The sequence below is a fragment of the Lepeophtheirus salmonis genome, chromosome 2, assembly GCF_016086655.4.
Source record: "Lepeophtheirus salmonis chromosome 2, UVic_Lsal_1.4, whole genome shotgun sequence".
NCBI lineage: Eukaryota > Metazoa > Arthropoda > Copepoda > Siphonostomatoida > Caligidae > Lepeophtheirus > Lepeophtheirus salmonis.
Window position 1 is genome coordinate 5,370,981 of NC_052132.2, and position 24,915 is coordinate 5,395,895.

At 30.6% G+C, this 24,915-nt stretch overlaps 1 protein-coding gene across 2 annotated transcripts in view; it reads right to left on the minus strand.

Moving 5' to 3' along the window:
* LOC121132561 (uncharacterized) overlaps window positions 1-24,915 on the minus strand; it is an 80,134-nt gene that overhangs the window by 48,396 nt on the left and 6,823 nt on the right. The window contains exon 2 of one of the 2 annotated variants that reach the window (XM_071894167.1): window positions 3,128-3,551. The exons of the other annotated variant lie outside the window; for it this stretch is intronic. Within the exon in view, the coding sequence (XP_071750268.1) occupies window positions 3,128-3,280 (153 nt within the window). The 5' untranslated portion in view covers window positions 3,281-3,551. The remainder of the gene's footprint in view (window positions 1-3,127; window positions 3,552-24,915) is intronic. 2 annotated transcript variants of the gene reach the window in all.

Sequence of the window (24,915 nt, forward strand, 5' to 3'; positions counted from 1 at the left end):
TTTTCCCAAAAAGTTTTAATTTTGGATTTTTTTTTCAAAAACTAAGCTCTCTCCCTCTCAAATATATTGCTGTGGACCTTCCTTTCACTAAAGAAAAAAATGTTTTTGCTCTGGTAAGGGTTACTTGGGTCAAATAAATATTTTACAAATGGTACATCAGTAAAAAAATAAGGTTGAGAATCCCGGATATATGGAATAGTTATTAATTATTTATTATGTACTAGAGGTAATACACAGCATTTACCGGAATAATTAGGTGTCGGCTAAAAGACAATTTTTGCTTTAGCAATATTAATGATTACTCCCCAAGAAATCCTCAATGTTACTCTCACTGTTTTCCGTAGTACACTCGCACGTAACTACTCAAAACTTATATAAATTCAAATCTTGTGTTCTCTCCCCTAAAAATGTAAAAATAATAAAAAGAATTTGAAAAAGAAAAATCAATTTTTCTTTTCATTACCGATATATAACTCTGCTAGAAAAAACTAGGCTTTTATTGATTTTTACTTCCATATCTAGCTACCTTTTATGCACAATTTGGACATCCCTACTGATGAGTACTTTAATCTAAAGGAGCGCTGACGGATAAAAACAACATTTGAACATACCAGTGTTTATATTTTATTCAAATCTTAACATGTACGATCACGAATTATCATTCAAAATCATTAACACCAACAAACAGGAGCAGAGATCCCGTGCTCAGTGCTATAATTTCATGCATTATTATTTCTGATATCAAAAATATTTATATGATTTACATCAGGGAGCACTATGTACAGTACACCGTGATTGCTATATGCACGCCTCCAATATTTCATTAATACGGCTACATTTTTATTTCTTGAATCAATATATTCAACAAGGAACACTATATACATTCCGTCCGGTGACTCGTTTTCATACATTCAGACAGACAAACATTGCTTTATTAATATAGATAGATGTTATGTAAAAGTTGCAAAATTAAGAAATGAAATGAATATTTTTAAGTGAAGGATTTTTAATAATTGGAATGAGGATGACGCAATGATTGAATATTCCATAGATGATATTACTAAAATATTAATAATATGTGGAACATTATAAAGTTTAAATGCTCACACTTGTCATATAAATCATAAATACGTAATAACCATGTAGTTTTAATAGATTAAAATTTTAAAAAAATGTTGGCACGAATTCCAAACGAAGGCCCTTGATTTATTTAAATTGTTATAAAAATAACAATCCCTTGTAATACCTTTTTTAGCGTTCATAAGAGAACGTTTCCATTTACAGTATAAATTGCATCATAATTGAAGGAGACGCCATCTTGGGGGGTCAAACTTAATATATTTATAACCTAAAATGTACAAAATTCCAATAAATTACGATGAAACATACTCAAATCGCTTTAAGAGTATTAAAATATACTTAATACATTCAGTGAATAATTGATGGAAATGGTATACAGTGATATTTAAGTTAAATCCAAGTAATATTTTCTGAGAATCCCAAATAAATGCCTAATTTTCTTTTTTTCTTGATTGATTAGTGACGAGAAAAGCAGGATAATATGAAAAAAATAACGGATTTTTCCCATTGTTATAGTTAATTTATTGTCTACAATATATAAAGAACATTGGTAACATGTAATAACATATTTGTAAAACATATTAGGACCTGATAAGTAACAAAACTAGGGTTATACTTTTGATAAACAGTAAAACTTAAGTCGTTTTATTGGTTGGTCTCGTTTTGTCATCCAATTGTTCACTATTTTCCCTAATATGAATGAAAAGAGGATTTATTTTGTTGTAAAACTGTGTCCTTTAGGGTCTCAAAATGGCAAAAATCAACAATGCTCATGTCTTGTAAAAACACTCCATATAAAGTGGCAGACGCTTTAAATAATACAAGACTCAGTTTATTAAATTGAATAAAAACATTAGTCGTGACTAGAATGGGTATTTGGTAGAGCGATGAAAATTTTTATAAATTAAATTTCAATTATAAATTTTTTTTAAGAAACATGTCAAAAATCCAAAGTTATTCACAGAAAATTATATTTTCTGAAAAAGAAATTGAAATCTTAAATAAAATATTAAATTTTTTGAAATTCTTTAATTAGGGGGGGGGGTAAAGAGGCCTTCCAGGCCATTCCCTCGGGACAGCCTTGTATTTCATTATGTGATGTTTTCCTTGACATTGACTTTGATCTCTCAAAATTAAAAAAAAATATATTGGTATACTTTTTGGAAAACAATTTCATACATTTAATTTCTATTTTAAAATTAAAATATTTTATTTTTTGTATGGATATTTCAAAAATCTATAGTTTTTCTCAAAAAATTCCAAAAATCGACAGGTGTTAATATAAAATTTATTTCTTTCATATTTAAAAAAATGAATTTATAATACAAAATTTTTTGAAATAAAAATTTCAAATATTAAATTTTTGGAGAAAAATTTTAAAAATCCGTAATAATTTACAGAAAATTAAATTGTTTGAAAAAAAATTTAAAAATCAAATTTGAAATATTGAATTTAAAAAGAAAATCAAAAAATAAATTTTCTAGTAAAATTCAAAAGTCCTTAATTTAGGTGTGCTACAGTCCCTCCAACCCTCCCCATGACGACGCTCCTGTTAGGGCTATCATATTTTATGTGGCGAAACAAATCTTTATCAAAACAGAAAAAAATTTAAAAATCAAGTTTCAAATATTGAATTTTAAAAGAAAATCAAAAAATTAATTTTCTAATAAAATTCAAAAATCCTTAATTTAGGGGTGCTACAGCCCCTACAGCCATCCCCATGACGACGCTCTTGTAAGGGTCATCATATTTTTTTGTGGGGAAACAAATCTTTATAAAAACAGAAAAAAAAATTAAAAATCAAATTTAAAATATTGAATTTAAAAAGAAAATCAAAAAATAAATTTTCTAATAAAATTCAAAAATCCTTAATTTAGGGGTTGTACATCCCTTCTATCCCTCCCCCTGCTGACGCTCCTGTGAGGGGTATCATATCTTTTGTGGGGAAACAAATCTTTATAAAAACAAGGAATCTACTAAAAAGTGCATTTTGCCCCATGGTTGTGGATTTAATTAGTACTAATTGAGGGATAAGTTGAATCCTTACCTTAAACTGACAGAGGGTATGCTTTTTGGAAAATTGACAATAGTCGAATTCTTTTACATTTCTTTCTGATATTTTATCTGCTTCTTGTCCCCACGTCACTTTGAAGATAATCATCAAAATCAAACACAGAATATAAGTAATGGAATGCGACATTTTCTGATGGGAGTTGAAGGAAGAACTGACTTTCAAATGAGGATGATGCTACCAGATTTATGAATCTATTTTACTTTGCGTTATTTTTTGGTTCTATAAATACGTATCCAATTATTTTTACAATGGTTCATGAAGGAACAACGCGCGCTCTGGTTGTTGTTTAATGATGTTCATTCTCAAGACATGACTTAGGTATTTGAATCCATACAATTAGGCAATAATATACGAGTACTTACTTGCCTTGATAATTCCTCGGTTTGCCTTCGTCACTCTATTAAATAATCGTATATGTAGGATAATTAATCATCTTGAATAATAAAAAAGTATGGTATGAGAGAGTAATCATCAATCAAAAATTTGGATAATTATATCAAACACCTGAACACAAATTAAGAAAGTAGTGGTTGAAAATCTATTATCACAATTATATAACATATACCGTGTGGTTCAAAATTGGAATCCCATTAACATGAGAATGGGGAAAAGATATTTTGAGCACGCTCCATATGTTATTAATCCCTTGACTTTGCTATGTGGGGTTATAGAAATGGAACGGATCTTGAGGCCAGATCCAAAGTATCCGAGTACGGTATAAGTAACATTTTTATATCTAAAAAAGATCTGCGACGCTAATTGGCTTCGGGTACTTGAACTTTTAAGGATCATAAAAAATATCTGAGCAAAATTCCAGATCATAAAAAACTTAAAGTATTACTTAACAGGGGCATCCGTAAGATTATATATAGTTCATAGCTATTCACAAAAAATTAAATTTTTGGAAAAAAATATTAAAAACCCATAGCTATTCAGATAAAATTTATTTTTTATGAAAAAAAAAATTCAAAAATCCATAGCTGTTCACAAAAAGTTAAAATTTTTAGAAAAATAAATCTATCACAAAAATTCTACCTCTACTTGAGTGTAAAATTTTTACCACGCAAACCAAAAAAAAATTCTAGTAAAAGGCAAAAATTTATTTATGGGAAGGGGGGTACAGCCCCTCCAGATCCCACCCTACAGACACCCCTGCTTAATCCTAGTTTAAAAAAGATAGTATCTATTTTGAACGTAAACTCTATTTAGCTTAATTAGTGGTTGGAGCAATGTTTACAAAAACAGTTGGGCATTCCACACTGTGTTACATCATATATCGTTACTTTTACTGAATCACGGAACCTTTCATCCAAAAGAAACAGAAAATAGGCCCAAAATCAGTGTGTAGTTAGCCAATTATTCTCAACTATGGAACTATTGTTCAATGATTGTTGGAAATTCTTCACAGATTAAAGGAGTAATTTATAATTCAACCAATCAACTTCAGAACACTGATTAAGAAAAAAGATGTGAAAACATCCACAGCAGACAACAGAATACAGTCTATATTTTTTTGTGTCAACGAGAGAACGCTGTTCTCAGACACACAAAAATGTTCACTGTATTTGGTTGTCAGCTGTAGAAGTTTCTTCATTTTTACCTCTGATCGGTGCACTTAACATTAATTGGTTATATACAAATTTGCTTCTATTAAGCTGTGAACAATTATTTATTATTATTGAATAATAGTTCCATATTTGAAAAAATTGGTCAACTACTAACTCATTTTGGCCATTTTTAGGGTGCTTTAATGTGAGGTTGCGAGATACAATACTGGTTACAACATGTCATCAGTTATTGTAACAATAATTCTAAAAATAACTAATAATTATGTTCTAATAGCATTAAGAACATTGGGTTATTTATTGTTTTGCATCAGTCATCACTAAATGTGGTGTATTAATTCCGATCCGTCTAATTTTTTTTTTCGAATCTGGAATTGAAAGTTTGGCTAGAAGAAATTTACTCGAATATTTACTTCTAACGATCTGAACCAACCTGTATGCAAGAAAATGTGGATCTTTCCTATCTTTAGCTGGGTATGGTTGACGCCAACGCCTTTTCCAGGCTCGGCAAGGGATACCTGATTCCAGTTGTTGAAACTGCGTAGGAAAAAATTTGTGAATACTTTCTGTGTACTGGATGCAAGTCAGTGAGTAGGCTACTCCGGCTAAAATTAGGGTAAACACATTAAATGATAAATTGGTCAATTGTAGAAGGACCATATTAAACTTGTAAAAAATTATTTATACATAATCCATAATCTGTAAGTAATTTAATATTTTAATGATGGTTCACTAATTTTGGACCACCCTGTACAATGCCATTACAGAGTAGATTCTGACAAATATACTGTAACCCTACTTTCTAAGGGAAATTATGAAAACATCATGCTTCAGAATCTTAAGATGTTTTACCACATCTATCATGCGTGTATACATATAAGTGTATTGACAATTAAGATGTTATAACTTTTAAACTTCAATAATTATCCTTTTCAAAATGAAAAGGTTTAGTGATTTAAAATACATGGTGCTTGTAAGATCTAAAAAATGTCTAAAAATGTTCCATTTGCTAAACAACGATGAATTATAGGGATTACCCCATATTGATCAATATTTAGAGGCTGCAAATGGCTTTTGAATTCGTAAATTTCACATTTTAATTGGGGAAAATATCACTCTAATCTACAAAAAAGTCAATGTAAGTCAAGATAAAGTAATTTGTCCTAAATCATTATTTTAGATTAATAGACCATCTCTTAACAAATATAACCTTCTTTCAACTTCGTTTCTAGAGGTAACTGGAATGGACAATCGGTAGAATGCAAAACCTCCACCTAAAATCAAATTGAGTTATGTATCTCAATTTTATCCAAAGTTATGTTCGATTATGCATTTTTATCTTTTGTGTTGCCTTGACCTTTGACCTCTCAAAATTGAGTCGCCTCTTACTGTGACCTTATATATTGTTCATACAAAATTTGAAAAAAATCGATTCGTAACTTTTTTTTCTAACTCAAACAAATTGAGCCAAAAATATAACCTCCGTTCAACTTCTATGCTCTATGTAACTTGAATAAGCACTCAGTAAAAAGCAGCCAAACCTTCGCCTATCTTCATTTTACTAAATGGAATTTTTGTTTATGTTAGCAAGGTTCACTTGAAGTCATTACAGATTAGTGCAGAGGGATCATCAAAATGCTGTCCTAAGTTTACTAATTACTGTTTAATTGGGGGGGTTACTCCACCTGCATACAGGGCCTAGAGTACTTCGAAGCAAGGTTTAGAATCGGGGATAGGGTGTACGGTTCTACCTTTTTTCTGTTGACGGGATTCCATGGCTTAGATGTATTAGTGTGGGCTATTTTCTTAGGTGTGTGATACTTGCGGATAGTATTGGGGCATTTTGGGGACAGTCATCACCCGAGCTCAAATTTGTGTCCTCAAACCACAAATTTGAGCTTACTGCCTCAATATATTCCAAAGTTATGGCCGACTATGCATTTTTAATTGCTTTTTTGAGTTACCTAGACCTTTGAATTGGACTTCTTAAAATTTGATGTCCTCTTACTATGATTGTATATAATCTTCTTACTAAGTTTGATCTAAATAGATTGGTAACTTTTGCCTTAATCTTGGTGACCAACAAAGAAATCAACAGAGGCAAAAATGTAGCCTCCATTCAACTGGTTGTGGAAGTACCCACAGAAGCTCTCTATATTGAAATAAATAATTGATGAGGTTTGAAGATTTTAATAATATTGCAAGTTCTTAGAAATAAACTGTTTTTATATGCATGATAGGTGTGATAAACCATGTTTACAACAAAAATGTCAAAAAACATATGACTTTTTACTTGTCTCTTGGAATCAGGATCGAAATGTAGACTTCATACATTGGTTAATATTTAAATTTGTTTCAATATTTAATTATAGAAAATTGTTAATGGTACACTCCTATTCAGTTATAAACTTGTAAATAAAATGGTAATAATTAAATATCATTCTTTGCTCGCTAATTAAATAAGAAAAAATTTATACAGTTTCGGTATTCCAATGGGTAAAAACAATATCATGGTAGAATTGATCTTCCGTTTTTAGAGTACAAATGAATCATATGTTCTTCAAGTATTTGTAAACATTTCAAATAATATATTTAAACAATATTAAATTGGATTTGACACCAATGATACATATTTTGTGTACAAGTTGTAGCTTATACAAGCTGCAATTTGTATAAGCTAATTGTACAAGTTATTATTTTTCGTCTTAAAATGCATTATTAAATTATAATATTGGGCATTCTCATTATCAACTATAGATTGATATTATCATTTAATTATGATCTATTAAAATTACATGTTTATTACGTACAGGCTGATCTATCTAGTGGTACACATTTTATTATTTTCAATCCGGAATGACATTGGTGCAAAATTCCAAAGGAGGACAACAAGATGGCTTATCTCTAAACAGAGCAAGCAAAAATTCGACCAAAGTTATGCTCTTTTCTGATGAAAAAAATTTCACAGTTGATGCCACTGTGAAACAACAGAACAGCCGCTACATCAAAACCGAAAATCTATATAATGTCTTCAGAACAAAGAATCCAACAGAACCATGGTCTTGGGCGTTGTGGATTCTTCACGCCCATTTTTGTGGAGAGGAATGAGCGGCTCAATACAGATGCTTACGTTGAACTTCTGGACAAGAAAGTGTTAACTTGGGCCAGAGAAAAGTTAAGGGACAACTTTATTTTCACTCCGTGTCATCGCACCGCTAAGATCCTGGCCTTCCTGACAAAACACTTTCCAGTCATTTGGGACATCAAGATGTGACCACCCTCCTCTCCAGATACTAGCCCCTTGGACTACTCTATCTAGGTGCGTCTGGATGAGAGTGTGTGGGCTACTCCTCGATGGAGTGTCCAGTCTCTCTAGAGGCTTCCATCAAGAAGGAGTGAACCAAGCTCGAGTCTGGCTATATAGTCCAGATCTGCAAGGGATTTAGGACTCGTATTGAGGCAATTATTAGAGCTGAGGGCTCACATTGTGAATAAAAATTGTGCCAAGCAGTATTTTTTAGATAATTTTGAAAAATAAATGTTCTCGCAAAACCTCTCATTTAAATTTTACTACTGAAAATTTGAAAAAAAAATTAAAATGTATACCAAACCTTGTATTTATGTGTTATATAACTCTGGGTATTTGAACTTTATAATGTTCTATTGAATACTTATATTTCAGCCATTTTTATTATTATTTTTTATTGAAATGGTTAAAAATGCCACCATTAATATATGGATCATACATGGAATATTTAATTATTACATTATCCTAATTCCAAGTACGGTAAATTCTTATTTTCAAATCAGTCATCTCCTTTTTGGTCGCAACTTGGACATATTGCTTATACAAGTTACAACTTGTACTAAATCGAATACCTATATATAATAGGCATGACACTTTTTGGTTAGCTTCATTTGATATAACCTGTTTTGCATACAATCAATGACATTGAAATATCCCTTATACTTCTTTATTACAAAAAAATAGATTATTTTATATTTTTGGCCCATAAACACAATGCTTCAATTATCTTTCTCAAATTTGTACACTACAACAAATGATCCTCCATTTCTATAAAGAAATTCAGGTATCCTGTATAAGTTTGCCCGGACGTCATACTTTCTATTTCTATCTCGAAATTGGAGAGAGCGACCAAGGATAGTTGAAATTCAATTATCGCAACCTTTTAATAATAAAGAAATAACTTCAGTTTGTCAAACGAAGGAAAACAAAGAGAAGAAGATATTGACGGATGGAGAGGAGACGGATCTCAACTTTTTCTAGTTATTCGGATAATTAGCACAATGACACCTATTACTTTCATCTATGAAGAAGAATAACTATAGCTGAAATATTATTCCTAAATTGGACTTGTTCGATAGCTTTAGATCAAAGCATTTTCTTTCGGAAGGATTGTGATTTAATTTCAAACGAATTGGAAATTAGGACTGCTTTGATTTAATGTTTTAACTTGTTTTAGAATTCATCTTTTCTTTATTTAAGTATGTCCTTCCACACAATGAGACCTTCCATTCAATTTTGTGACCCTTTGAAATGCTAATTATACAAATAACTCGAAAAAGTCGAGATTCTTCTCCTCTCAATCTGTCCCTATATCCTTCCTTCACTTCGCGTTCCTTCACTTGACGAACTGAAGTTATTTCTTTACTATTAAAAGGTTGGGAGAATTGAATTCCAACTATCCTCTGCCGCTGTGTGTGTTTATGTGTTGATAAAAATAATCGATTTAATTTTTTTCTCCGGAATATTAATGTAATTTATATTAACGCAACCTAAAAAAGCTTATTTCATTAAATTTCTTAATAAATATTAAAAAATATGTTCACAAAAAATCAATCAAATTTTTTTTATATTCATTGTAATCAAGATAATGTAATGAATAATTCATTTTTCAGATGCTGAATATTTGTATCAATCTGTTATTTACTTTGGTTTTCTTCTATCTAGTTCTTTCATGTCGAAATGTGGCACTGAATTGTAGTAATACCCTTAAAACTTGATTTTTTTAAAGACTTTAAAGGCCAAACCTTTAGAGGTTGAAATTTTTAATGGTCATTTTCGTGTTCTATGGCTTAAATAACAATAAAATTCAGGATTTCACCCTTTCAGGCATCCTAAGTCCTTTATTTTGTTCCATAGTGTTAAGTAGCATACGTCATACTTAAACTTACACTTAAAGAAATACTCACAGCCTGAGTTTTCTTATCAAATTTTACGAAAGTGAACTTACATATAATTATAATATTAATTTGCATTTGTTTTTATTCTTAGGTATGGCTTTATCTTCAAAAACGACAAAATGGAAGCCAAAAGAATGTTTGTCATGGAAATGCTCTCGCGACAGAAGACCCAATGAAATTGCTAATTACCTCAAGATGAGCCGGACAGCCGTGTATGGGATTAAAAAACAACTTAAAGTCCAACGAAAAGTTGTCAAAAAGTATGTGTTCTAAATTAACACTAAGAACAAAGGCCATGATTATGCATATTAAAAACTTGCTAGAAAGTACGATTCGTAGTATGGCAAAGAAGAGAAATGTGAGCAAGATTATGGTCCGAAGGATTATTAAAGATAACTTAGGAGCAAAATCAAGAGTAAGGAGGAATCAACATCTCCATATGACGGCCACAAAGGAGAAGAGGTTGTCAAGAGCGAAGCTTCTTTTGAAGACGTTCAAAAAAATCTGGCCTTTCTACTCCCCCGATCTTAATCCTTTGGATTATTCCATCAAGACAACGGTAGAATAATGCAACAATAAGCATTAAGGTCTGTGAGATATTTGGAGTCTGCCATCAAGGCTGACTCGTCAGGAGACTTAATCTGTCAGGTTTATGCGGCATTTAGGATGAGGATGGAGGCCTTCATTGAGTCTGAGGGAGGCCAGAATGAATAAAAAATGTCAATTTTAGTTATAATTAAATGAAATGTATATATTGAGATAAATAAATGTGACATTTCCAATAGCTGTCAAATCTAGGGAAATCGCGGGGAAACGGTATCCCGATAGAGAAACATACTATAGGAACATAGATTGCATCTAATATATTTTTCATTTAAATATAATTAAATTCCAGAAAAAATTGTAATATGTTTATTTGATACACTCATAGAGCAATTGGCACACGCCCATTAATGTACGCCACAAAAATCACCGTCCATTAAATGTGTTTTATGTGAATTATTTTTTTCATAGCAATAAGTATAATTTTTTGGGGCAATTATTTTAAATACCCATACAAAGACAATAAATTATAGCATGGTTTTGACTTCATATAGCAATGAATACTTATGTATTTTTAATTTGTGAATACTTTAAAATGGGTTTTCTGTTGTACAAATGAAGCGTTTTAACATAAAAACAATCTTGAACAAAAATCAAAAAAAGGAAAAGATTATTTTGTTATTTTAATTTATATATATTTAGTGATGAAAATCGTGTGTATTTTGGGCATGTTATAAAATAAAAGGTAACCGAAAATCAACATGTTAACCCTGATAATTTGAAGAATTTTTAGAGGAGAGCAGCTCAGCTGATTAGACGTTTCATTAAATCAACTTCAATCAGCTTTGACAAGGGAGGTGTGGGAGAAGGAAATAAACAAAGATATTGGCAAGAATTACACCGATGTTGGATCCCCAATTGTACTCTGAGTCCAACAAGGACTTACTCTTATAAATCTGCAACAAATCTTTAAGATTACTCTCCATTTTTTATGAGCAAAAACGAATGTAAATCTTTTTTTGAATGTAGTTGATTAAGAAGTTCACTAAAAAGTTAAATAATAATCAAAAAAGCTAAGGAAAAGAACATTCATTCTTCAGATTACCAATTCCAAAAAAAAAAATGGTCTAGCTAAAAATACAAACAATTTATATTACTATTTATAGGTGAGTGCCATGTACCACTTTGGGAAAATGTAGAAAAATACACGTCACGCAGATAGAATACTTTGCTGTCAAAATAATACTTCACAAATCTTAGAGATTTAAGACTTTTGGACAATCTTTTATATGCACTATGTTTCATTTATTTGTTAAATGCTTTTCTTGCCATATAGTAGAAACATAGCTACTAGTCTTCAGTTTCGGTCTGGAAATCCTAGAAATTCTGAGACCGTTCTATTTTTTGTTGGACCGAACTAATTCTCATATAAAAGTTCGTTCTAGATCGGTCCAAAAAAAAAGTTCGGTCTAGTTTGGTCCCAAAAAAATCAGTCCATACACATTTTACAAATAAATTGTATCATCATATGTTTTTTCGAAAAAATCGGTCCTTTAATTGAGACCGAAAAAAAATCGGGGCATTAAGTTAGACCGAATCATAATCAGTCTACAAAATGAGACAAAAATATCGGTCCACGGTCTGAGACAGCGGTTTAGACCGAAAAATCGGTTTAGAAAAAATCACTGAAGACAGAACCGAAAAAAAAATCGGTGCTGGACCAAGTCTCAACACTAATAGGTACGTTATCTAATATAAAAAAATATTCATTTCAACATCAATCTTCTTTAAATATGTTTTTGTTGCAACTGTTCTAATAGCAGTTCGAACCAAGTATTGAAGTGTCCTCGTGATGAAATGACTCAATTATTAATTAGTCAGTACTCAATATCTACAATTTGTTTAATTAAACATTTTATCCTTTAAAATAGGAGCAATATGAATGGGAATCATAATTAAATAGTATTGGAGTAATCATCAACCCCACCTGCGTTTCAATACTCAACGCTAACGTATAGTTAACCAAAGCTTTTGTAAAGTGATTTATTGATATCTACTGGTTAGGACTAAAACACCGAGCCAAAGAAAAATACAAATACAGGGAGCGGGGATCAGATTGTCGCCTACTTGAAACCTTGATAACTTGAAGACGACATTATCAAATAAAAAACCGGTTACCAAATAGGAAAGCTATTCTCGTCAGCTGACGATACGTAGTTCAGTTAGCATCATGCCGTCATCGTATGAGGAGATACAGAGCTATAAGTGGAACGAGGAGCTTTCGATGTCCGCCGTAGTCATGGCATTGGTTAATAATGGAGGTGAAATCTCCAATTCAACGATTGCTTCAACCTTAGGAGTGAATTTACGGACTTTTCAGCCTATCCGTAAGAAGCTAGAGGACACCTGGGATGTTGATGCCACAATAAAGAGGGCACCCAAGGAGGAGGGCGCCGACAGGAAGGTCAGGGACACCGACTTTGTCGACAACGTGAAGAAGATGGTTGAGGATGCCCCTACTATGTCCATGAAGGCCGGAGACAGGCTCTGGGTGTGGCAACAGGACTCAGCACCCTGTTATGTTTCCAAAATCTCCATGCAGTGGTTAACCGAGAACTGTTATGACGTCGTAACCAAGGATTTGTGGCCTCCTAACTCTCCCAACCTTAATCCTTTGGACTATTTTGTCTGGGGCTATGTCGAGAGACATACCAACAGACATAGCACCAAGGCCAGCCTAATGGACTCCATCAAGGAGGTATTTGGCAACATGGACAATGAGATGGTCAGAAGAGCCTGCGGCCGGTTCAGAGGCCGTATTGAGGCTGTTATTGATGTCAACGGTGATTATATCGAATGAATGCCTACTCTATACCTATATGATCGTCATAGTTTTGATTTTCAATAAAAAAGTTAAAAAATGTATATTTTGTGTTGTTTTTTGTAGATAAATATTTTGGCGACAATTTGATCCCCGACTCCTTTATATCCTAACCATTGAATTAACCATCATAAAAAGATAGTTTATGATATTACCTTTAATATATATTTATATTTATAGTTCCATATTATCATATCATAATTAGAGATTGGATTTTTGAAGGAAAAAAAAACTATATTTTGAAATTAGAAAAAGTAAAAACGGTTTTTGCGTCTGCGCTTTTTTCTTTTTTTGCTCATAATTTAATCGGTGATCGGTTTGTGACCCTTTTCCCTCTGAAAGAAGAATTCTTATCTATCTTTGGTGTAAATTGTTTTAAAAATGCATTATAAAATAAATGCATCTGAATTTAAATATGATTATAAATTTTCCCTCCACTGATACAATTTTAAATGTAGAAGGTTTTCCTCTTCATACAAAAATCATTTCTTCCTTCCCAAATCATAAAACAAGCAGCTATTGCTTAATAAGGGTCTTAATTCAGGTGTACCATATGTCTCACATTTGCCTACTCCTTAAACTCTTAGAAAAATCCCATTATGATATACCCTGTAGAATAAAATAATCATTAGGGATGTAAAAATCGGTTGAAATCCCAAAAAGTGTAAAAACGACAACGGATCCTACAACTTTGATAATTCTGAGACACACCATTTAAATAGAAGATTCTCGTCGTTATTGCAGTAATTTACTTTCTCCTATCAACATCATACAATAAATAACTTATTTCAATAGTCAAATTTTAGTAATACCATAATTATCCCTCCCGCCTTCTTCTCATGTTTTGTTTTCTTTACAAAAATGACAACATTAATCATAATTTGTATTACAGCTAATTTTCTCTCTGACGTAGATAAAATATTGTAATTTATTTAGCTCTAATCGAAAGTATCCATAGCACCAAATTTAAACAGTCCAAAACGGCAAGTTAAAATATATAGCGAAGATTAATCATGAATGATGGTGTGTAAAGACACAAAAAAGTCCACATTTCTTAAAATATTCTTCGGATTTATTTTTATTTTATAAGTATGTATACAATTACTGTTAGGAGTAAATTGGAAAATATATTTTTTGATTACTAATAATGCAAACGTTCATGATAAAAACAATCCACGATCTGAAGGATGAAAAGTATTTGAATCTAAATAAAGTTAAAACAACACACAATTAAAGTTAATTTTTTGTGAAAAATTAACTTAAATTAATTCTTCATATTTTGTTGCAAAAAATTTAATTTTCTGTGAATAAGTCTGGATTTTAAAAAATTTCCAGTAAAAATTTCATGTTTTAATTTTATTTTTTAAATTTTTATAACTGCAATTAAATTTTTGAAAGTTTTTTTCATAAAAAATTATTTTTTTGTAAAAAGATTTTGCATTTTTTTCCAAAAATTTAATTTGTTGTCAAGAACTGTGAGTTTTTAAATTTATTTTCCAAAAAATTTAACTTTCTGTGAATAACTAGAGATTTTGAAATTTTTTTTTAACATTTATGTTAAAAAGTTAATTTTTGGAATTTTTTCATGTTTCAATTTTATTCTTTTAAATTTTATAACTGCAATTAAATTTTTGAAAGTAAAAAATTATTTTTTTGTGAACAGTAATTGATTTTGAATTTTTTTTTTTAAATTTAATTTTTTGTCAAGAGCTGTGGGTTTTTAAATTTTTTTTCCAAAAAATCTAACTTTCTGCTGATAAATATAGATTTTGAAATTTTTTTTCAACATTTATGATAAAAAGTTAATTTTTGGAATTTTTTTTTTTAAATATTTCATATCTGAAATTTAATTTTTGAAAGTATTTTCTTAAAAAATTATTTTTTTGTGAACAGTAATGGATTTGGAATTTTTTTTCCTAAAAATTTAATTATTTAAGAAGAACTGTGGGTTTTTTAATTTTTTTCCCAAAAAATTAAACTTATTGTGAATAACTATAGATTTTAAAAAAAGAATTGAGAATTTCTTTTAGAAAAATTCAAAAATTATTTTAAGAATTAAATTTTTCCAAAAAATATTTTAAAAATCCACAGCTACTCACAAAAAATTAAAAAATCCGATAGCTATTCTCAAAAAAATTTAAAAATCCAGAGCTATCCACCAAATAGGAATTTTTTTGGGAAAAAATTTTAAAAGTCCAGAGCTGTTCATAAAAAACTAATTTTTTTGGAAAAAAATTTTAAATTAAATTTCAAAAATAAAACATTTGAAAAAAATTTCAAAATATTCAAGAAGAAATTCAAAAATCCATAGTTATCTATAAAAAATTAGAAAAATTTAATTAAATTTTACATATACAATTTTTGACTTTTTTTTCAAATATTACATTTTATTGTAAGAATAAAAAAATCCTTAATTTGATGGGGGCTACACACCCTCCAGCCGTTCCCCCACGGAAGCCCCACGTATATAGCATAAAAGTAGAAATTGCTATGTTGTCAATTTTTAAGTCTACTCTGAGTCCAATTATAAAACTGTGGATGCCCCATTAATGTAAAAACAATAAACAGCTTTGAAAAATAGAAAATATATATATTCAGGTAGCAACTACAAAAAGTCATTATAATATTATTTTCCACTATGGGCATGAGCGCAATTTACTCAATATCAAAAAGCAAGGGAAATCTCTTGAAGCCGAAACCGTTTACCAAATCAAAAAGGAAAATAAATTGTTAAATCAATCACTCCAGATTTTGTATGAAGTCATCCTATATTTATATAAATATAATATATTAAATATAGTGAGTAATATAAAAATATTTGAAGCGCCCTCCAGTTTTTATTACTATGCATTTTTAAACCAATTTGCCCCAAATAAGCTTTAAGCTTGAAGATATCTGTCACAGATCCAGCATTTAAATTCCTTACATTTAATTTTTTGCTTTCCTTATGATCATAGATCCTTCCCCTGACATCAACTGGGAATCTAGTATAGAAAAAGGCTTAACTTTTGTCAACCCTCGAGTTAACTCCTGCTAGCTCGTGTTCAATAAATTCATATTTTACCGCCATATCATAGACATCAATATGCTTAATATTCTGCCCTTGAAGGGATATCCCTTCTTCATTTTTCATTAAGAGAACAAACCTTTCCCATTTAAAACTAATTCTAATATTTTCACTGTACTGTAAAAATTAAATTTTTTGGTCTTTTTTTTAAATAAACAGCTGTTGAACTGATTTTTTTTTTTTTTTGAAAACATTTCAATAACTTAATTTCTAAAATAAAATTTTTGAAAATAAATTTTAAATATAAATTTAGTGAAAATAAACGTCAAATGTTAAATTTTTCGAAAAAAAAATTAAATATTAATTTTTGTTCAATATTGTTTTCATGTTTACTAACCATTTGTATCTACATATTTTGAAATGGTTTTCAGAATATAAATAATCCCAAAAGCCTCTCTAGAATTTCAGACAGTACCAAATTTACGGCGCAATTTCAAATTTCCACTGAGAATATCAAATTTTAGTATCCGTGCAAAGACTGCAGTTTTATATTCAACTCTGCCCTGCACGCTTGTACAGATTGCCCAGTTTTGAGAGCAGTCAAATATTTTATCCAATTCAACGTTTGTGGGACACAAGATATTTCTTCTAACTTGATAAAGGCAAATATATTATTTGGAGCTTATAAGAGAAATAAAAATACTTCTCCGGTTCACAAAGCCGTGGAGTTTACTTTATTAAATATTAAATCATTGATTGCTAAAAAATTAACTTATGAATTTCCATTAGATGTGGAATAATTGAGAGCTATAATGATTAGCACAGCTATTCAGCACTTTCTATCAAAATCCCTCTGCCATCATGTTCGTCATGGGCATGGCCCGGAAATATCATCAAATTTGCTCCTTCGAGGATCGTTCAATATTTTAATCTCATCAAGTCAATGTTAAGAAGACATCGTCGTTTTTTATTAACTTTACCTGAGGTTTCTACTTTTTTTAAATATTAAATCACGTTATTTTACTTCAGGACATTAGATATGAACTATAATGTTCATTAATATTTTTTTTAAACGTAATTGGCTTGTTGTTTCTTATTGATATGAGATCTACTTTTATCTTTATGTGTATTCATTATTTACACTGTTTTTATTGTAGAATATTCCAAACCCCAAACAAAAATGGAAAAATATACAATATTAAATTGCATTAAACATAATCAGTAAATTATCTTGTATCTTTTTAAGAGGTTGGGTGATAAATATTTATATTAAAGATCCGTTTTATAAATATATAACAAGAAATAAACACATTTTAACTGAAATCGGAGGTGACTTATTTATTGTAAGTATATGGTGCGAAGTATTGTACGGTGTACAAAATACGTACAAAATTGAGCACTTTATAAGAAAAGAGGGATTAAAGAAACATGCAAGCTTGGAAATTGAACGAAAAAATGAACTGCGTTCTCGCTTTTCGTTCAGTTTTGAGCAAATTAACGAATGACGGGGAAAAAATAAATGGTGTTCATTTTTATTGTTTCTAATTACTATTTTTTGCACAGATTGATACCTTTTTTTTCCTGACTATGTGTATAATTATTATCTTTGAGGGGCCCTAAAATTAAATAAATAATAAATATATACTGAAAAATAATGGATCTAATTTTATGTGTAAAATAAGTATCAATTACTTTGTAAATTGATGAATTAAATGTATCACGGCATTTGAATATCACTCCACTATGGAATTGTCGTTTATGAAATAGTTTTATTCTTGGTTAGATTAGAGTTTTTTAAATACTTTTTCCTTCCTTATTTTATCGTTAAATATTTTAATAAAATTTGAATCTTATTTAAGACACGATGATAAACGTAGTGTAAAATCAAACAGATTCATGGGAATGCGTGTAAATACATAAGGTAGCATTTTTTTTTTTTTTTGGTTCCCCGAAGTTATTGGTCTCAGATTATGTATCTCCAGGGCAGTGAGGTTAGGACCAATTTGGGTGCAATAAGTAAGGTCTTGAAGTTTTTAAATAATATTATAGATTATACATGTTTCTTACTTCCGAATTCATTTAACTGGCTAATTAAAAGGTTGATTTCACCATCCAACAACCTTTTTGGCCCACAGGCTGAAACCCACATTTATTATTGTTATTGAAGCCGTACAACACGAAAATGACCATTAAAAGTTAGTTATAGAATAGACTTTACATTTCAATTTTTTTAAAGTGCCTTTAAAAAAGATTTGATTTATTGATTTTGTGCTAATTTATAAAAAAAAAGATAGTACTCGTACATATCTTGATTTTAAAGTTGATCGTTACTTGATAACTCCCAGCAATGAAAAGTACTCCTCTATTACACTCATTTTGACAAGCTCTGACTTTACTGGATTTATTGCCATGTCGTGAGAACATTAGGTTTTATTGTACTTTATTCTTACATGTTTCCTTTTCCAACCTCAAAAAGTGAACGAATGAATGACAAACGGAAACTTTTCTAAAATGCAAGAAAGAACGGAAAAAGAGTGAACGGATCGAAGCATAGATATGTGTATTAATTGTGAAAAGACAAAATAATTGCATAAATACTTTTTACATATCCCCTTCTAAAATTACTCATAATAACTCAACAATAATTCTAGAAATCTTTTGATTAATTGTAGCTAAAAATAACAATAAATTAAAGTTGATTCAAGAGATCAAATAAAGGGAAAATAAAATGGATTATTATTATAGATAGATCAATAGTTCAAAAATAATAAATGAGTTAATATAATCAATATCAATTATTCCATCACCTAAACATCTAATTAACATTGATTGATGTTTTAGAACTTTAATTTTATATCAAATTAGTAATATGTAATTATTTAAAGCACTTTGATATTATATTATGTAGTCCGTCAACACAAAAGCATACTAGAACGAGTTTACTCAATGACGTACGTGGATTACATTTAGTGGGTGTAGAGTAAGGTTGCCAACCGTCCATTGAAAAACTGAATGCCCCTTATTTAGAGAAAAAAATTACACACTTCCTGTATTGAGCTGAAATGGGACGCACTTTGCCCCGTAATACTTTGAGTTTTAAAAAATGGACATTTAAATGCTACAGCAAAATGAATAACAATGTTTTTATATGAAATTTTACAGTAAACGTGTTCCTAGGCCATGTCCTGCTCTGGGACCAATGAGCCGACAATATATCCACACACGTGTACAATTACACAGAATACGATCATCCCATTGGCTGAAGAGGTACTGTTGCGTGCGCAGAAGATAGTGAAAAAAACCCAAAGCAGCATGGCTGCCAACGACTCAGACGCCGACACTGCTCTACGTGGGGGTCCAGCTTCAAACAGCCATTCAACTCTCATTTAGACGGGGAAAAAAATGAAAAGGATGCAAAAATATTTTGCCTGGGACGGCCGATCCTGCCAATGAGGTGTTCCTTATTCATTATTTAGAGAGTTGTCAATTCCAGCTGAGAGCCAAATTGTGGTAACTCAAATATTTAGGTATAGAGAATGAAGCATGGAAACTCCATGCTTTCATTTATCAATTCTTGCAATAAAATGGATCTGGGAAATTCATTTCAACAGTCTGAAATTCTTTGTTTTGAAGTATCAACGTTAGATATTAGACTTCTGTATAAAGTTTGGACAAGTTACGACAATTTGTCCCTCAACCCTCGATTTGTATTCTTCGACGAATTATTATCAATTTCATTGGAAAAATTATTCTTATTTATCCATAGGGTTAACATATAAATTAGAATTTTATTGTTTATTGATTTTTGTTCAAGATTATTTTCATGTTGACGCATAATATGTAGATATCAAGAAGTAAAGAAAATCATTTATTCAGATTTATTTTTTTCAATGCTTTTAAGCATCGTAGATTATTATCTCAATATTTTATTAATCCTCTTGATCAGAAAAAAAATCAATCCTAGATAAATTATTATCTTTGCATGTATTTGAAAATGAATTAAATCGATTTCATTTCCAAAAAGCATTAATTTGGATTTACTTAAAGGATTATGAAACAACAAATACGGTGCATAATTGAAGCATTTGAACATGTTTTCTCACGTCGTTATCTTTTATTGTCTCGCAACCTTTTATAGGAAATAAACACTAAAAAAAAAACTCAAAATCAATCATGTAGTCCGAACTATGGACATATATTTTTAATAATAGATGTTGGGAATTGTTTACAGTGGAACAAGAGGTAGTTCAAATTTAACCAATCAATTGTCAGAACACTGGTATGAGGGGAAAAACAATAAAATTGACTGCTGTCAACATAATGCAACGTAAATTCTTGTGTTAGTGAGAGCCCCGTGTTTTCTCACTTACTTTATGATCAAATTAATCAAAGTTGATTTCTTAATTCTTTCTAACAATAATATTGATCTTTTTTGTACCGGTTCTTTATATAGATATTAAAGTGAGTTTTCCAAATGACCTTTTCAAATACAATAATGCTACACAATTTATTTATTCTCAAATTTTTGAGAGTAAAATTTAAACGAAAGGTTTTCTGAGGACATCTCTTTTAACAAACTCATCTAAACATAGTACTTGGCATAATTTTTAATCAATATGTGAGCCTTCAGCTCTAATAATTACCTCAATACAGGCTTAAATCTCTTGCAGACTCGATCTTGGTCCAGTCCTTCTTGATGAAAACCTCTAGAGACTGGACACTCCTGTGTTTTCCCTCTTGACTGATATCTTCTTCATTTTCTGTTTATTGTAAATATTATCCAAAAGAAAGTAATTAATTGTCAAGCTTTGAATACACCACACCAATATATCATATTCAGAAATGCACGCAGACTTTCATGGACGAGGTTCACATCTTGATGTAGTTCTATAACTCTAGTACAATCCTCTCTATGGCACAAAAGCCATTTGCTCCCCTCTTTTATTGGCAAATCTGCCAATAATGGTAGAGCTGATGGCTGATACAGGACCAAAGGAATGATAAATATGTTATAAAAGTCAATACGCGTCTGGAGATACAAACCTTGACGAAAAGAAATTGTTCATCATATTGTAATCCAATTTGAATCTGATTCTCCACGACTTTTATACTCAATGCCCAATAAATTAGTTTTTCCTTTGATAGTGAAGCCCACAAGTTTTGATCCTATAACTGGATTCTACTCACCTAATGGAAGAATGCTCGTTTTTCTTTGATTAATTTCTAACTCAGACTTCTGGTTAATTTTTTTGGAAAATAAAAAATAGCCTGAATCCTCCTAATGAGTTGGCTTCTATAAACAACGTCACATCATCAGCGTTAAGATCAATTATATGGGGTTTGTCATAAAATAAAATGCCACAGCTCCCATATTTCTGCTCAATTTTTAGGTTTAATTCTTCTATACCCATAACAAACAATAGAGGAGTAGTCGGATATCCTTCTTATCGGGCTCCAGTGACCAATGTCAGTATCATCTCCCTTTTTGGAATTAATACTGTTCTTCACTCTCTGATTGATATAGGCAGCTTTCCGTATCTTTCCATAGATTTTGCCGACACACAGTAAATAAGAAATAATCTCATCTTTAAACATAGAATAAACTTTTCCTCCTGTTCCAATAGGACCAGATGTTTTTTTGTCCTTAAAGTTCTTTTTTTAATCTAGTTCAATATTATTTCAGATGCAAAAGTAGGAGCCGTAGAAAGCGAATGTAGTGGGTAATATAGGTGTAAGAAAAATTTAGTATTTTTGTAAACAGCAGTGGATTTTGATTGATTTTTTTTTTTTTTTTTTTTCAAAAACTTCATTTTTAGGGAATTTTTATGGATTTTTGAAATGTATTATTTAAATAAGAGGCTTGCTGTATAATGGATAATCTACCATCGTGATCGATGGATGTGTAAGTGAGCCTATTCTTCTCAAAAGGAGCTGTGGGCAAGAATGTTCAGCAGTACCTTTATTATTTATTGCCACAATTGAAGAATTTTGTATATCTCTGCTAAAGAGATATAGGGGCTTTGGAATTTCTTTAGGGAATTATAAACATTTACTTGACACCTATGCATATGATGTCACATTATTTGTCGAAGCCAACACTGAACGTCAGTTAGTTAGAAGAATTGAAGTCATTCTAAAGTCTTTTGAAAAATATTCCCCAAGGTCTGGTTAGATAATTAATAAAAGTAACCCTGCTGTTCTCCCACCAGGGATTTGGAAGCCAGACTCTTTGACTGAACTTTTAGGTTTTAATGTCAAAAATAGAGGTGAAATTTAAGGTATAGAATGGCAAAGACACGCTGAAACTTACACAAATTGGACAACACTGTGTAATTTGGTATATAAAAAAGTAAGAGAATTAAGGAAATACAATCTCCTGACAAAAGATGAATTGTATGGTGCTGAAGTAGTTCCCCTGGTTTTATATAAAGCACATTCTCCGCCTCTTTTAGCTGAGTAGGCAATTAATGAAGAAAATTCGTGGCTGAAGACCCTTTTTTATTCAAAGTACCTCCTTTCTCTCGAGAGACCAAAAAAAAGTATAGGAGATGGGCTAACTCCACCATTTTCTATTATCCCCAAGATATACTAGAAGATTTTTATTGACATAACGAAAAATCCCCCCTTGGAATGGATAATTACTGTATCAGGTACTCCTCTATACATGCTTCTGATGATGGGTACTATTTTATCAAACGGATCAGTTGAGAAAATCTCATCTTCATGGGTTGCTGCTCATCGTATTTTATGGTATAGAACTCAAACGTATGAGTCGAACACTACAATAGATACAATTCCTCAAAACGTAGCAAAGAAACACTTTTTCAACAATACAGAGGATCCGAGCTGCCTAGAAAGTTTGACTATTATTAAATTTATTTTGACTGTTTATAACCTTCCAAAATACCCTCCTGATTCGGTATTTGTGAAGGGTAAATTTTATTTTCCGCTTTTTAGGACTTCTAAAAACCACATTCGTCCAACACCATGACATTTGAAAATGTTATATTCGAGAGATTTTAAAAGTAATGTTACTGTGATATATGAAAATTTTATAAATTTTAAATCTCCCGAAATCTTGGGATAAGAAAATAGAAAGATCTTTAGTATATATTTATGACGACAAAAAATTTACTGCACAGTTTCAAATATCGATTGGCCTTATTTTATATAATGCTCCATGTAACAGCTGTGGAAAAACTTTTAATTCCTCCATTCACACTTTTGTAGATTTTCCCAGTGTTCGAATTCTAAAAGTACTTATTTTCTTAAATGTAAAGGGACTAGATGACCAAGAATCAAAATTCACAAAAGCATTGGTTTTGTTTGAGCTTTGAAAACAAAAGGCATCTGCGGGAAAGACGAATGTGTTGGAATTAGCGTTATTAAATTCCAAAGCTCTTATTGCCAGGAAAATTACAAATTATGAATCCTTAGCTGCTGAAGAGATAAGAGCTGTTATCAGCTCAGCTATTGCAAGGCATGCTGCCTTCTCTTTGATGGTTCCTGACAACTCTGGATCTGGATGGAAATATGGAGGTGATGTTAATAGGTATTACCCCTCGATGTCCGCAAATATTCATACTCTTTAAACTGGATTATAAGATCTTACAAAGATTTTAAAAAGAAATAGTCTTACTATGGAGACTGTTTGTACTTTTAATGGTGGATTGCTTAAATATTATTCGTATTTGCTCCTATTTTGGTTTTAGTTAAATGCTTTTATGAGTTTTCTAAATTATATATGATGAAGGATTTTATTTAGTTGTTTTTGATGAGTAATATGGGTATAGTGTTTAGGTAGGGGTTTTTTTGGGGAAAGGGATAATTATAAACTAAAATGTTTATTTATGTGATCTTTTTACGTGATCCTTCTTCCTTCATTTATTTCTTTTGTAATTTGTGAATATAAAATGAAAACAAGTATTAAAAAAATAGTAATAATTCAGTCCTTATCGGGTAGAAGCCATAGAATCAGGAACTTTTGTATGATTTTGGGGGAACGAATGTCCTAAAAATGTTATTAGTAAATTACTTTGTTTATTATGTACAACAATAGTTCTCATTAGGGGGTATGCGTAACCCTAGGGTCACTTGGAGGCACTCCAGGGGCGTCCACAGGGGGCAAGGGCTGGGCTGAAAGGAATATAGTTCCCCTCCCCCAAAAAAAAAAAAAAAAAATTGAGAAATAATTCCTTTCGTCTAGAAAATTTGATATTTGATTTTTTTTTATTTAAATTTACAATTTGATTATTTTTTTAAATAAAATTTTATAATTTAAATTTTTTTGCTACAAATTTAATTTTTTTGTGAACAGTTGTGGATTTGGATTTTTTTTCCAAAAAAATTCCTTTTTTGATAATTGTATGGATTTTTGAAAAAAAATTCCAAAAAACCAAGACCCCAAAAAAAATATAAATAGAATCCTGCGGACGCCCTGTAGCTGAATCTAAAAAGGCTTTGTCCTGATAAGGCTGTACTTGGGTTAAATAAATATTTAACAATTGGTACATCACTAAAAAAAAGGCTGAGAATAACTGATCTATAGCTCAATCAACAT